This window comes from Danio rerio, chromosome 13 (genome assembly GCF_052040795.2).
Source record: "Danio rerio strain M-AB ecotype USA chromosome 13, GRCz13ab, whole genome shotgun sequence".
In the NCBI taxonomy this organism is placed as follows: Eukaryota; Metazoa; Chordata; class Actinopteri; order Cypriniformes; family Danionidae; genus Danio; species Danio rerio.
This window is the reverse complement of record NC_141033.1, coordinates 33,264,257-33,280,000: the sequence shown is the minus strand read 5'-3', so window position 1 is coordinate 33,280,000 and position 15,744 is coordinate 33,264,257. Positions and strand designations below refer to the sequence as shown.

The window sequence follows — 15,744 nt, the reverse complement described above, 5'->3', positions numbered from 1 at the left end:
AGATATTTTTTAAGACACTTCTAAACAGCTAAAAGTGATATTAAAAGCTTGACTAGGTTAGTTAGCTAGGCAGGTTAAGTTAATTAAGCAAGTTATTATATGATGATGGTTTGTTCTGTAGACTATAGAAAAAAATATATAGCTTAAAGGGACTAATCATTTTGCCCTTAAAATGGTGTTTAAAAAAATAAAAACTGCTTTTCTTATAGTCGAAACAAAACAAACAAGACTTTCTCCAGAAGAAAAAAAATACGATCAGACATACTGTAAAAAAATTCCTTGATCTGTTAAACATAATTTAGGAAATATTTAAAAAGAAAAAAAAATTCAAAGGGTGGCTAATAATTCTGACTTCAACTGTATATATATTTTAATAAATGCATTTTCTTTCAGCTGCTAAAATGCACAATAATTTCAGACTTTCAGATTGCAAATTTTTATTGCCAAAAAATAGAAAGAAAAGAAAAAACAACAATATTTTAGCGATCAGTCATCTTGATGGTGTTTACTTTAAGCACAAAACCTTAAGTACAATTTTTCATCTTCACTTTGTGTTGCAACAGAACTAAAGGTCTTTCTGAATCTGAACACAGAGAAGTTTGATGTTGAACAAGAATTCATCTCATACGATGTTTACAAAGCCAGATAAAATTGCCATTGTAATCAAGATTAAATGGACCCCAGTAGGCCCTTGATGAATAACAGATCCACGGCAGAGATCGCATAGAAAGAGAAATGAGGGGGAGTCCAGAAACACACATTAAACAATATGGCTCATGTACACATGAGCTGAATGTTTTCCTAAAACCTAATGCGAATCATTCAGGGTTTTTTAATCCAAATATCATATTTTAACTTAATTTCTACAAATCACCATCAAACCGCCGCTTGCAAAACACTGAGATCTGACCTTCTCCAACAATCTTGTGTTATTTCAACAGTGGGTTGGGGAATTCCGACAACGATTCTTCTCTTATGATTAAGACAATTACACATTGGGCTGTTTGATGAAATATTGTGTTATTGCTGAATGCCATATTAAGCTCATTAACACCATCATTGCTGTATTTGATGCAGAAAATGTCTGTCATCTGAGTGTCAGCAAGATAAATGGCTGTGTGTCATATGTGCTGTTTGGACTTAAAGATAAGACTTTTTTGTCTTGTGGAGGTAAAGCAATATATCATGTGCCTCAAAAGGCCATCAAAATTCATATATCATTCCCTCCGGGAGTCATTCACACTCAGCGTGTGTTTATGTGTGAATGGGACAAATCATTTCAACGTGAATGTTTTGAGAACATGAATTAGGGGTCACTTTGACTCAGTAAATGCATTAACCAGTTACCCAGTCATTCTTCAGTGCATCACAGCTCTGGCTAAAATAGTTGTTATATGTCCTCGCGGACAAAACCCAGACATATTACTGCTATAAATGCAAACCAGACAAAACCAAAACCTAAATGTGAAGAATTTGTGTTCTGGGTTCTGGTTTTTTAGGAGCAAGTCATTGATATTTGTCTGTTGTGTTGTTGTCAAATCTTATTTTCATAACATCTTTTGTTTTTAAACTCGGCATGAAATGAATATTCATGCTTTGTGTTTTTTAAATGCATGTTATTGGTTTTACTGTGACAAGAAAATGAATGAATGAATGAATGAATGAATGAATGAATGAATGAATGAATGAATGAATGAATGAATAATATATTCATGCAGCCGTGTCATTATTTTTTTGTTTTTTGTTTTACCATTTAATGTTTACTCAGAATTTACTGAGGAAACAAACTTCAGTTATTTAGTTACTTTACAAAAAAATAAACAGTTTTTTCTAGATGATTCAGATATGCATTCATCCAGTCAACAAATTACTAACAGAACCATGTTTTTGTCACAAATTTCTCATTAATATGTTTTACTTAAATGTGTGTCATAATATACACTCTGAAAATGCTGGGTTGTTGTAACCTATTGTTGGGTCAAATATGGACAAACCCAACCACTGGGTTAAAAAGTGGAGTTTACATGTAAATGAATAGCTTTTCCAATTAAAAAATATATAATTTTAAATCTATTTTAAATTTTTTTATTTATTTTTTTGTAAGTTTAATATTTGACCCAACATTGGTTTACAACAACTCAGCATTTTTGTAGGGTGTGCAGATTTGTTGCAGTTTGCTTTAGATATTTTTTAATCAGTATTTCACTTAATTTGTTGTTTCATTCCCTTAAGTTTTATTTTCTCTATAAATTTTAACTTACACTCACCGGCCACTTTATTAGGTACATCTTACTAGTACCAGATTGGACCTCCTTTTTCCTTCAGAACTGCCTTAATCCTTTGTGGCATAGATTCAACAAGGTTCTGGAAATATTCCTCAAAGATTTCGGTCCATATTGACATGATAGCATCACGCAGATTTGCCAGCTGCACATTTATGATGCAAATTTCCCGTTCCACCACATCCCAAATGGGCTCTATTGGATTTCTGGTGACTGTGGTGGCCATTTGAGTACAGTGAACTCGTTGTCATGTGCATAAAAACAGTCTGAGATAATTCACGCTTTATGACATGGAGCATTGTACTGCTGGAAGTAGCCATCAGAAGATGGGCACACTGTGATCATAAAGGAATGGACATGGTCAGCAACAATACCCAGGTAGGCTGTGGCGTTGACACAATGCTCAATTGGTACTAATAGGCTCAAAGTGTGCCAAGAAAATATCCCCCACACCATTAAACTACCAACAGCAGCCTGAAGCATTGAAACAAGGCAGGATGGATCCATGCTTTCATGTTGTTGACACCAATTTCTGACTCTACCAGGTAGCAGCAGAAATCAAGCCTCATAATATCAAACAATGTTTTTCCAATCTTTTATTGTCCAATTTGGGTGAGCCTTTGTCAATTGTAGCCTCAGTTCCCTGTTCTTAGCTGATAGGAGTGGCACTCAGTGTGGTCTTCTGCTGCTCTAGCTCATTCGCCTTAAGGTTTGACATTTTGTGCTCTTCTGCATACCTCAGTTGTAACAAGGTTATTTGAGTTACTGTTGCCTTTCTATCAGCTCTAACCAGTCTGGCCATTCTCCTCTGATTTCTGGCATCAACAAGGCATTTGCGCCCACAGAACTGCCGCTCACTGGATATTTTCTCTTTTTCGGACCATTCTCTTTAAACCCTAGAGATGGTTGTGTGTGAAATTTCCATTAGATCAGCAGTTTCTGAAATACTCAGGCCAGCCAGTCCTACCTTTCTTCCCCATTCTGATGCTTGGTTGGAACTGCAGCAGGTCGTCTTGACTATGTCTACATGCTGAAATGTATTGAGTTGATGCCATGTGATTGGCTGATTAGAAATTTGCGATAACGAGCAGTTGAACAGGTGTACTTAATAAGGTGGCTGGTGACTGTATATTCCATAGACTACCTGATAATTATACTGTAGTGACTATAGAGAAACTGACACCTTCTTTTGCTCGTTTTTACATAAATTTTTTATTAGTTTGATCAAAAAACGACATAAAAAAGGAAATAATATTTTTTTTAAATAAAAAATATATTTACACCTGTGCTGCTTGTCATATCATTGCTTCAAAAAAAAGCTATCCATGTGGTGTTGGTCCTTCAAGATAATGTCTACTGTTGAATCCATGCATTTTATTTTGCAAGAATAATGAACTCTTTTTCTGTGAGATGTTGTAAGTAGATTTATGAGAAACAAAGAGTAGATCAATTTACATTTGCACGTATTCATTTAGCAGACACATTCATCCAAGCAACAAACAAATGACATAAGCCCTTCATTGTAAGGAGACAATACTGCTATTATGTTGTCTGGGCAAAATCAACATCAGTATTATTGTACAAACTGGGGTTTTAGGCTTTTTCAACATTGTAGAGAGCAATATTTATAACTGTAGGCTTGTAAACTACACCCACTGCAGTAAACTCAGCACACATTCAGACTCAGGTCAGTATGACCTTCAGAACTTCCTAGACTTTTACCGACAGATCATTGAAATCTCCCAAAATCTCAGACACATTTAACGTTTCTTAATGTAATTGTTGGTATTGTCTGCTTCATTTATTTATTTATTTACTTATTTATTTATTTATTTGTTTGTTTGTTTGTTTATTTATTTATTTATTTATTTATTTAATATCATTCATTCATAATTGTTTTCTTTATTTATATTATTTTGAATATATTATTTCAGATTTTTATAAAGCTAAAATGTTTATAGTTTATTGCAAGAAAATTATGAAATTGCATATTATTAAAAATAATGATATTAATAATAATATACAAATATGACAAATATGAACATTTCAGACCATAATTCTTTCTAAATTTCTGTTTTGTTGGATATTTGTTATTTATTTATTTTTAAAGATTTATTTTACACTTTAATACTTATTTATATTCTAGTATCTATTTATAGTTATATTTATAGTTTTTGTGATCCTTAAGTGATGCTAAGTGTTAGAAAGGCAGTAATAAATAATAATAATAATAATAATAATAATAATAATAATAATAATAATAATAATAATAATAATAACAATGATAATAACTACAACAACAACAACTATTATTATTTTATTAGTAGTAGTAGAAGTATTAGTATTATTATATACATCACACAAGGGTTAATTATTGATCAAGCAATTCAACTAGATCTAATTGGTAGTGTAGTAAGTGTTTGTGAATTCTCAGGGTGAATCAAGAACACAGCACAGAAATACACACACATACCTGGAATAATATGCTGCTAATCTGGAAAACAGTTGATCCAGCAGAAAACAAAGGTCGCCTTGTTCTAATGTTGGGGATTTACATTTTTTCTCTTAGCAGGAGTCAACATTGGTATCAGGGCTGTAAATTCAAGCAGAATCTCCAAGTGTTTGCCAAGATCAAGAACCTATTTCCCTCTGGCTGGTGGGATGTGTAATACACACACACACACACACACACACACACACACACACACACACACACACACACACACACACACACACACACACACACACACACACACACACTGTCTACTCCTGTAACTCTAGTAATTTCATCTGCTGAGTCCCTCTTTTGTCCCTCCAATGTCCAGGTCAAATAAACCCACAGAATTTACAGTCTGCATCTGTAATGTTTTCCCATTGACTCCCATATCCTCTAAACCTTCTACTTATTTATGAACGTCTATGATATATTTTTGTAAAAGATGAGCTGGCCAATATGGTATTTAACTTCTGAGGCACCATGGAAGTTATGATTTTGATTGTTTCTTTGATAGACCGTGAATGTGTTTTCAGTTGAGATCAGTTATGTTGTAACGGCTGTCATATAAGTCTCTGTGGATGTGCGCATTCCATGACATGGTGCATTGCGGCATCCAATGACTTTTTAAAAAACCATTATGGGTTTAAATCACTTGTTTTAGACGTTTTGTTTCCTATTACAATTTATAGCATAAAATAAATGTCATGATTCGATTGATCTGCTCTGTTGCTATAATCTCAAATTGTTAATCATAATTGTTTTTATAAATATTCATAATATTTATTTTGTTCATTTTTTATTTGTATGTTTGTCCTTATTTGTTTAATTATTTTTAACAACTAAAAAAAATTAATTAAATTTAAAATATTTAATTCATTTCTGATATTTTTTTTGGCAGCAACAGTGTTATTTGTTTTTCTGAATAATATGAAGCATTTCTTTGTCATTTTTAAAATTATTATTATTTTTAATTCACATATTAAAAAATAAATAAATAAATAATAATAATTATATATTGTTGCGGTTTTCTAATATTTATTTGGGACATTTGGGATGTTTCTTTGTAATTTATTTTTCAGTAAAATAGTAAACATTCTTGTGTCATCAAAAACATTTTTGCATTTACAAAATAATAATAATAATAATAATAATAATACATTATTGATTTCTTGTTATTATTTATTGTTTTACTACTATAAAAGCAATTAAATCATTATTATTATTATTTTTAAACAACAACAACAGCATGAATACATTTAATAATACTTATAATATTAAATAAATAATAAAAATAACTGTTGTTATTATTGATATTGTTGCTGTGTTCTAATATTTATTTGGGACATTTAGGATATTTCTTTGTTATTTATCTTTCAGTAAATAGAAACCATTCTTGTGTAATTAAAAACATTTTTGCAGTTAGAAAATAACAATAATAATAATATTTTAATAGTAATAATAATAATGAATTATTGATTTCTTATTTTATTATTATTTGTAGTTTTACAACAGTAATACCAACATTTTTTTTTTAAACCACAACAACATCAATAAATTTAATAATAATAATAATACGTTATTGATTTTTTGTTTTGGGTGACGCTGTGGTAGGTAGGTAGGTAGGTAGAGCTGTTTCCTCACAGCAAGAAGGTTGCTGGTTTGAGCCTCGGCTGGGTCAGTTGGCATTTCTGTGAGGAGTTTGCATGTTCCCCCGTGTTCGCGTGGGTTTCCTCCGGGTGCTCTGATTTCCCACCACAGTCCAAAGAGATGCGGTCCAGGTGAATTTGGCAGGCTAAATTGTCTGTAGTGTATGATTGTGAATAAGTGTATATGGATGTTTCCTAGAGATGGGTTGCGGCTGGAAGGGCATCCGCTGCATAGAACATGTGCTGGATGGGTTGGCGGTTCATTCCACTGAGGCGACCCCAGATTAATAAAGGGACTAAGCTTTATATTATATTATATTATATTATATTATATTATATTATATTATATTATATTATATTATATTATATTATATTATATTATATTATATTATGTTATAATTTTAATTATTATTATTATTGGCATCACGGTGGCACAGTGGGTAGCATGATCGCCTCACAGCAAGAAAGTTGCTGGCTCGAGCCTTGGCTGGGTCAGTTAGCATTTTCTGTTTGTAGTTTGCTTGTTTTCTAAATTGGCCGTAGTGTATGTGTGTGAATGAATGAGAGTGTATGGGTGTTTCCCAGTGATGGGTTGCAGCTGGCAAGGTATCCACTGCATAAAACATATGCTGGATAAGTTGGTGGTTTATTCCGCTGTGGCGACCCCAGATGAATAAAGGGAGTAAGCCGAAAAGAAAATGAATGAATATTATTATTATTATTTACTAAAGTTGTTTAAAAATAACGATACTAACTGCTGTTGTTGTTATTGTTATTATAGTTGTTGTTTTATGATAAATAATTGGGATAAATGTTTTCTTTGTTATTATTTTTTCTGTAAAATAATAGACATTCTAGTTTAGTTAGAAAAATCTTTTTTTTTCAATTACAAAATTAAATAAATAAATAAATAATAATAATAATAATAATAATGAAGTCAATAGTATATCAGAGTTATTGATCTTTCTTTGGCACCGTGCCATTGCCAAAAGACCTGCCATTGACATGTGCTTTGAAATTCTAGCAATACTGTAGTCAAATGCGATTAGATTTAATTTAGCATGGGCTCTCAGCGTGTCATGTCGTCATGCAGGCTCACCGTGGGTCTAATCACTCGTGATCTGTTATGACTGAGAAAAGTCTGACCTCTGACACAGGTAACTAAAGACTGGAAGAGATGGTGTCTGCTGGAGAATGATGAACATCTGTCTTGTGTCAGGACTCCACTGCTGCTTTCTCCATCATTAATCATTCGCTTTAGGACAGGCTTATCGAGTCTCCCTCCATGTACATTTGCTTAGTAAAAACACACCTGACCCTGAGCAAGGACATTTTTGATTAATTGGTTGATTGGCTGAAGGTAATTTAATTTGAACGTGTCCCTCAGCAGCTCTGAAAGGACGGAGAGTAGAAACTCTGGAAACTGAAGGTCAAACTTATGGTCCTGAAACAGACTTCACTCCTAAAAATAAAGCCTTCTTTGTTTTCATCTGAGGTTTCAGAAAAAACCTTTAGATTAGGAAAATCTTCTTCACTCTATCAAACATATTGTGACTTTTCACTAAAATGCTTTTTGGGGGAACATAGAAAAGGTCTTACATAACACTGTAAACAGCCTTTTCACTTCTTATTTTTAATGCAGCAGGCACCCTTATAATGAGCTGTTAAATAAGCTATTTTTGAAATCCTAATTGCGTTAAGGTGCAATGTAATGTGTTGATATTTTGTTTGTTGAAAAATCATATCACTATTTTAATTCTCTCACAAAAAAACTGTAGAATTCCTGGTTGTATGAAGCCCCTCCCTAAGAAATACACCATGGGCTCTGATTGGTCAACTGGCACAGTGTGTGATTGGCTAAATGTCTAGTGTATGTTAAAGGTAATATCACACCTAACAGTGGGTTTATGTAAATGGTAGTGTTTGGGATGTTACAAACCCAGGAAGAAGCTCATTGTAGTCCCTGCAATTAAAAAGTGTCTTTAAAAAGTTAATTCTGTTAACATTAAATAACTGCACTGAACTTCGAGCATCATAACTTGTTTTGCTGCTTAAACAGTGACATTATAGACTAACTTAAGTTTTTAAAGTTACCAGCATAACTTAATAATAATTGTTCAGTAAATGGAAATGACATACAGTGGCATGTGTCTCAAACACCATTGTTTCCTCATTCCTATGTAAATGTAGTGAGTGTAAAATCCCTGTGGAAAAAGGCCAATCTGAACAAAATACTCTGATTCTGATCCATTAAATCCGTGCCCCAAATGCGTTTGATTGGCCATAACGTTTTCAAGTGAGATTACAATCATTTACAATAACAATAACAATAGTTTAACAGCTTATATGTCCTATGTATGTGGAACTCTTGTTTTGAAAATGAGCGTCTCATCTCTTCACTGCTCATCATCAGAAAGCTAAAGTCGGGAAAGACATACTGTAAATTTATTCAGTGCCCCAAAAGTGTCATATCTCTTTACAGTATTTCTCAATTGCTTGAGCACATTTTTTATTTTTTTTTTTGAAACAGCCTTAACATTCTCTGAACTGTGACATGTAATAATGGTTTGCTGGAACTTCAGAACTTTATTGCATGTCTGCAAAATGTAGTTACTCACCCAAAACATTTCATTCATGCTTCAAAACCCATCATGTCAGTAATTTGGCCAAGGCCTTCAAAACATAAAGTGTGTTTGTCCTTGTGTGACACTGCTCAAAATGATTAGTTGTTTTTTTACTATGACAGTCAACCAAGGAAATTAGGGTTTAAATAAATCAGATATTTGCTGAGAGGAGTCAGTAGTACCAGCCTGAACACAAACGTAACTATTTTATGTTTTGTCAGCTAAGTAGCTAATTCGTACGAATTTGTAGAAGTTCAGTCATATGAAAAAGTATGATTTTAAAAAGGAGACGTGGGGGATGTGCAAATCGTACTAAGTTGTATGAATGAGATCATACAAAGGTATACGAATTAACTACTAAATCAAAATGTTACAAATAGCTGTGAGCAGAGGCAGGTTGGCCATCTGGCAATTCTGGCAAATGCCAAAAGGGCCGGACCATTTTTTAAATGTGGGCTGGTCAGTTTTTGATTGTTTTTACATGTGGGCTGCTTTTATTTCTTGCAAGATGCGAATATGATGATGATGATGATGATGATGATGATATTAGTAATAATGATAAATGTTAGGCATTGGCCCAATCGGCAACGGCCAGTAGATTTCGAGATGGGTCGACCCAATCCGACCCAATCAAAGGTAAGGCGGATGTAATCAAATTCTGGCAAGAATTTCAAACAAACAGTAAGTGCAACACAAGCTTATTGTCAGAGATGGACCGTTAAAAAGGGAAGGCAGTGCCAAAAAGCTCAAAGAAAGCAAAAAAATGCTGTCAAATGCATAAAATTTACTGAAATATTCTCGAAAAGGGGCAGCGCAGTGGCGCAGTGGGTATTGCTGTCACCTCACAGCAAGAAGGTCGCTGGTTTATGCGCTACAGGTGAATTGGGTAGACTAAATTGTCCACGGTGTATGGGTATTTCCCAGTGATGGGTTGCAGTTGGGTGGGCATATGCTGCATAAAACATATGCTGGAATAGTTGGTGTTTCATTTCGCTGTGGTGACCCCAGATTAATAAAGAGACTAAGCTGAAAAGAAAATGAATGAATGAATGAAATGAATATGTATAAATTTGTTATAAACGGGTTGTTTTTGTTCCAGTCACATACATTAAATGTTTAAAAATTAATTAAATATGGTACTGCTTATATTATTTCACCATCTGTACACCAATATAAGTATTAAATGTGTCCGTGGGTGGGGCTGTGTTGGCGTGGTAATGTGGGCTGGTATGGCAACAGTGCCAGGACTAATTTTTTGTCCCAGTCCGCCCCTGGCTGTGAGATTGTTTTGATAGTTCATAAAAAACATATGAACATTTGTATTTATACAGAACATTTATTTTTTACATTTCATTTATTTATTATTTATATGTAAAGTGCAATCTTGCTTGTACAATTACTCTATTGTACATTTCATATTTCTTATGTTACCATAAATATGCAAAACATACTAAAAAAAAAAAAAACGACTATGAAAAAATGTATTCTTGGTGGACATCTTATTGCTCTTGTGGATCAAAGATGATAATTGTTTGATAATTGAATGGATGGTTTTGAGTGTGATAGCTTACATGATGAATAATGATTGAGAAGTTATGAAGAGTTTGACTCTTTTAATGAGAATGGACTCATCAGTGTTGATTAACAAGTCATATGAAATTAGTTTTTGTCTAAACTACAGACAATTGTACTTATTGTTTGCACACATGTGCCAAAGCATTTGCACTTTGCTTTAATCAAAAAGAAATTCCACTCTGATGTGAAAGTAATACTTTCATTTGAAAAATGAGCCAAAGCAGTTGAGAAAAACTGTTATTGTATCTTTTGTTCGTTTAACGCTTATATTGTGAAATTTGGGTTATTTCACAATATACATTGCATTATATGTATTGGAATGTGGCATATGTTTGTAATGATGCAAACATATGTTTAAGTTTGAGTACACATGTTTATTTTGCACATACAGTTGGGGCGATGCGGTGGCGCAGTAGGTAGTGCTGTCACCTTACAGCAAGAAGGTTTCTGGTTCGAGCCTCAGCTGGGTCAGTTGGCGTTTCTGTGTGGAGGTTGCATGTTCTCCCCGCGTTTGCCTGGGTTTCCTCCAGGTGCTCCGGTTTCCCCCACAGTCCAAAGACATGCAGTACAGGTGAATTCAGTAAGCCAAATTGTCCGTAGTGTATGAGTGTGTATGGATGTTTCCCAGAGATGAGTTGCAGCTGGAAGGGCATCCGCTGCGTAAAACATATGCTGGATAAGTTGGCAGTTCATTCCCGTGTGGCGACCCCAGACTTATTAGTGTGAGGTCAGTCAGTCATTCATAGTGTATATGAGCTGAGAGCAGAGCTCATTATTATGCATGACCCTTCCAAATAAGGTAAAAACTGAGCTTTTCATTCTAGGGCCTTGTTTCTACATGAGCTTGTAAAGCTGTTTATTGATTTTTTTTTATTTTATTTACCTAAACCTTACCTAAACCAAACAGCTTCTATGTATATGTCAGAGAACAACTTAAACATAATGCATTCCATGTGACCTTTAAATCATAATCAAGGACTCATTTAGTGTCGTGTGCAGAATTATGCGTTTTCCCTTAGGGAACATGTGTTGTTTGTGCTCTTTGGCTAGTCAGGTAATCTTTAACTGAGAAGTTTTTTTAGTGTTTGGTCTCCTCACCTTGAGAAGAGGTGGAATGTGGCAGAAACAAGCAGAGGGTGGTCATTGTTATTGTGTTAGGCTGATTACTAGCATAAAATCTGCTGTGGGATGCAGACTGCGGCTCAAAATACCAGATTACTTACCATGCAGCTGTGCTGGCACTGCCATCTTTGACTTTCTTTCTAAACTGTCAAAAAATAAACTATTGATAGAGAACATTAGCTGTAATCAAATGTGCTAAAGGCAAAAGCATCTCATTTCGGCCATGAAGGGCTCAGCTTTGTGGGTAATTGTGGAATGTTCCTGCAGAGTACTCGGCATCTCCACTGCAGCAGGTAGGACTGCATCTTTGTTATTTTTTTGTTGGCCTCTAATTCTTCAAGATAAAAATATAGGTAACACTTTATAATGGAATTGTGTTAATGCATTTACTAACATGAACAAACAATGAACAATAATTACAGTACTTATGTTAGTCAACGTTAGTCAGATCATTGTTAATTCATGTTAACTCACAGTGCATTAACTAATGTTAACAAGCACAAATTTGAATGTTATTAATGCATTAGAAAATGTTGAACTATGATTAATAAATGCTGTACAAGTATTGTTCCTAATTTGTTCATGTTAGTGACTAAATTAACTAATGAAACCTTATTGGAAAGAGTGACCAAAACATGTTTCACCAGTTGTAAAGAACATAGATTAGCATTAGCCATTGAATTATTTTGCCATGGAACTGTTGTTCTGAAATCTGTAGTGGATCTTGTGCTAATTACCAACATGACCTGATTTAAACCGGAAAAACTGCAGTTTTTTTTTTCCACCAGTATATGCTAATCCACCACAGGGAGTAAATGAATGTTTAAAGACTTTTTTTTTTTAATGAGTAACAGTGAAATACAGATGACTGATATTCCTGTCAAAGATTGCATTGTTAGATGTTACTGCAATCATTATTACAGTTTAAATAAATAATAATGGGTTTTGTTTTCTGAAAAAAAAAATGAGACTATGTTCTTTTTTATTTAACATTATTTTATATTTCCCACTAATAATGAAAATAAATGTTAATCTAATTTCTAAGCATTAATTCCCAACTGGTGTTGTTAATTACACTGTAAAACCCAACAGTCAACTTAATCAAATGAAATGACTTAATTTAATAAAAGTTAATTCTACTCATTTGAAAAGAGTTTTGAACTCAATATCGAAAGTAATGACATACTCACATAGATGCATTTTTACCTCAAATAGTTTGTTGCAATCGGTTTCCTTAAATGGTTTGAGTTGCCTTAACTTACCGGGTTTTACAGTACTCAGTTGGTTTGAGTTCTCTTTATTTATTGGGTTTTACTGTGCTCAATTTGCTTCATTTACTCAAATGGTTTGTTGCAATCGGTTTCCTCAAATGGTTTGAGCTACCTTAACTTATTGGGTTTTACAGTGTATTACTATTAAACATTTTACTATTAAAAATCAAATGGTTTGTATTCAATTTACAAATCTGAAGTAAATGTTTAATTCATGCTTATGATCCCCACCCTCAATTTGCCAGGTTTAAACTTTCTTTTTATTTATTTATTTATTTATTTTTTGCATTGCACAGTGAACTGGACAGCTGCGGTGTGCATGGGGCAAATCTGACATCTTGTGGTCACAAACAAAATTGCAAGCCTTTTTTATGTATAAGATTTAATGTTATGATATCTGTAACTAAATTATTTCTTGGTTGATGCTTAACAATTACATAATTAATACTTTACAGTTGTACATTTAAAAAACACAATACTAACACAAAAATAATAATATCAAAAATGTACTTGTTCACAAAGGGCAACAACACACTTATAAACATTTAAAAAGGCATAAAAACAATCTGTGTTATGTAAACATGGAAACATGTAAATAAAGTAAATGAGGTGAGCAAAGTACATGATGCACACATGCTTTTCCATTTATGCCTTTAAATTATATTTAGGCATCTCTTCTCTGACGTTTGATGTTGAAAATTTAACATTGCAGTGTAACAAATGTCTAGGACCAGACAAAATCTGCGGACATTTTTTTTTGGTATTTCTGCAGATAATTTTGTAAAAAAAAATCTGCAGACTTATGCAGAATTATTTTAGAAGTATCATAACTAAAAAAAATTGTTAAATAAAAATAATACCTTTTTAACTTTTATTTCTATTTAGATCTACTTATTTGGTAAACAAAGTAAATCTCTCATATAAATCTACTAAAAAGCAGAAAATATTACTTCACAATCTTTATTGTAAATAAATCATATGAACATTTGAATATTACTATTAATATATCATAATAATATTAGTGAAATTAATTTAAAAACTGAATAAAAATAAATTTACACACATTTACATAAGTAAATACATAGCTTTATAATGGGCTAAACATCTACGTATTTTTGCACATGTGGGCCTACAAATGTCTCATCATTTTTTTTATTAGGTTTTAATAGTTAGAAAAGGAATTGATGTTAGTTTTAATAGAAACTGTTTTGGTCATGTGGGTCTCCTCTGATAATTTGGTGACTTAAAAGCAATAAATCCATAAGGAAAATGTCCAAAAACACATGCACACAAACAAAATACTGGTTTTAATGGTCATAATTTTGAGGTTTGGTATAGTTTTAATATCATTTTTGGTGAAACCTTTAAAACTTTCTATGATGATTTCTTTTGTTGTTTTCAGCAGGGTCTTAGACATTGTTTTAAAATGATACATTGATAGTTGGTCAATTGTGCAAGAAAACCAAGTGGGTTTTCTGTTATGTTAAGGAGTTTTCACAGTGATGACCAAAATACTACTTTAATCTCCTCTGATTATGACTCCTGCAGGTTGAGGTTACAGTAACATGAGTCCTGTGTGTTTGTGTTGTCAGTTTTGTGTGCAGTGGGTATAGAGACTCAGAGTCAGGGAGAGTTCACCAGTTTGGCCGTTTATCTCCTGTGAGTATCAAAACCAGCACCAACTTCATTCATAGGCAGTTTTTTCAGACTTGTCTTCATGTTAGGTCTGTTTTCATCTATACTTCAATGAACAACTAAGTGAATTTTACAGATACAGATGTCTTAATTTAAGAGAATGTAATCTTTTTTTTCTTTGTAACATTATGCTTTGTATTTTTATTATAATAATGATAAAGAATAGCTTTGTAGTTTTGTCAAATTATGGATGTGGGGTGTTGTGTGTCCAGACTTTTTTTTTATGACTATTGTGTACACATACATTTTTGTATTTAGTCAGTAGTGTTGACTTTGGCTGGAATTGTCAGGGTTTTTGACGCCGGTCATAGGGTGGTGTGTTCCGAGATAATTCATAAATGATAAACGTGATGCCATACCACAGTCTGCCCAAACAGATTTATTGGTACTATGGCAATGTCCTCAAGGAGCTGAACACAACTGCTAAACAAACAAACAGAGGACAGATCATCGTCCTCAGGAACATGAAGCCCACTGTCTCTGCATTTCTAACTATAGCTGGCAGTACAGTAGCACCTCATGGGAATTACACACAGATGGAGGCAAACAGGCCTCTTGTCCCTGAGGATCTGCTCTTTCTGGGCTCACGGCCAGACCAGAGAGGTTCTGCATGAACAACAGAGAGAGATTTCCATGGGGATTAAACATAAAGTGGTTGTTCACATGCATGAACTCCAGAATACCATAAACAGCCTGAAATGTATGATCAAATAACTGCTAAATGGTAATGAACCTGTACTGTGTCTATGGATAAAAGAAATAAGAAAGAACAAGTCAATAAAGTTAACTTGTTATAAAGTTAACTAAGTTACTGTATAGTGAATCAGGAATTTTTAGTGTAAAAACGTGCGAGACTGTACTTTATTGTATCTTTTAGGATATAGTGGAGAGTGATGATAAGAATAATAGATACAAATTAAAAATAAATAAACAACAAAACAAGTGAATTTGCAAAAAAAATTGACTTTTTTATACCATTGTCTGGCTTAATTGTTGAGTATTTTTTTAAACCACTGCATTGCTTTTGTTTTT

At 33.3% G+C, this 15,744-nt stretch overlaps 1 protein-coding gene across 5 annotated transcripts in view; it reads left to right on the top strand.

The window, feature by feature from the left end:
* Nucleotides 1–15,744, top strand: part of tmem72 (transmembrane protein 72) — a 173,436-nt gene that overhangs the window by 152,433 nt on the left and 5,259 nt on the right. For 3 of the 5 annotated variants that reach the window (NM_001328086.1, XM_087278095.1, XM_087278097.1), the window contains exons 1-2: nucleotides 11,746–12,039; nucleotides 14,610–14,676. In NM_001328086.1, the coding sequence (NP_001315015.1) occupies nucleotides 11,970–12,039; nucleotides 14,610–14,676 (137 nt within the window). In that variant the 5' untranslated portion in view covers nucleotides 11,746–11,969. Of the gene's footprint in view, nucleotides 1–11,745; nucleotides 12,040–14,609; nucleotides 14,677–15,744 lie in introns of those variants that run through there. The other 2 variants (XM_087278096.1, XM_087278098.1) reach the window with 1 other exon arrangement.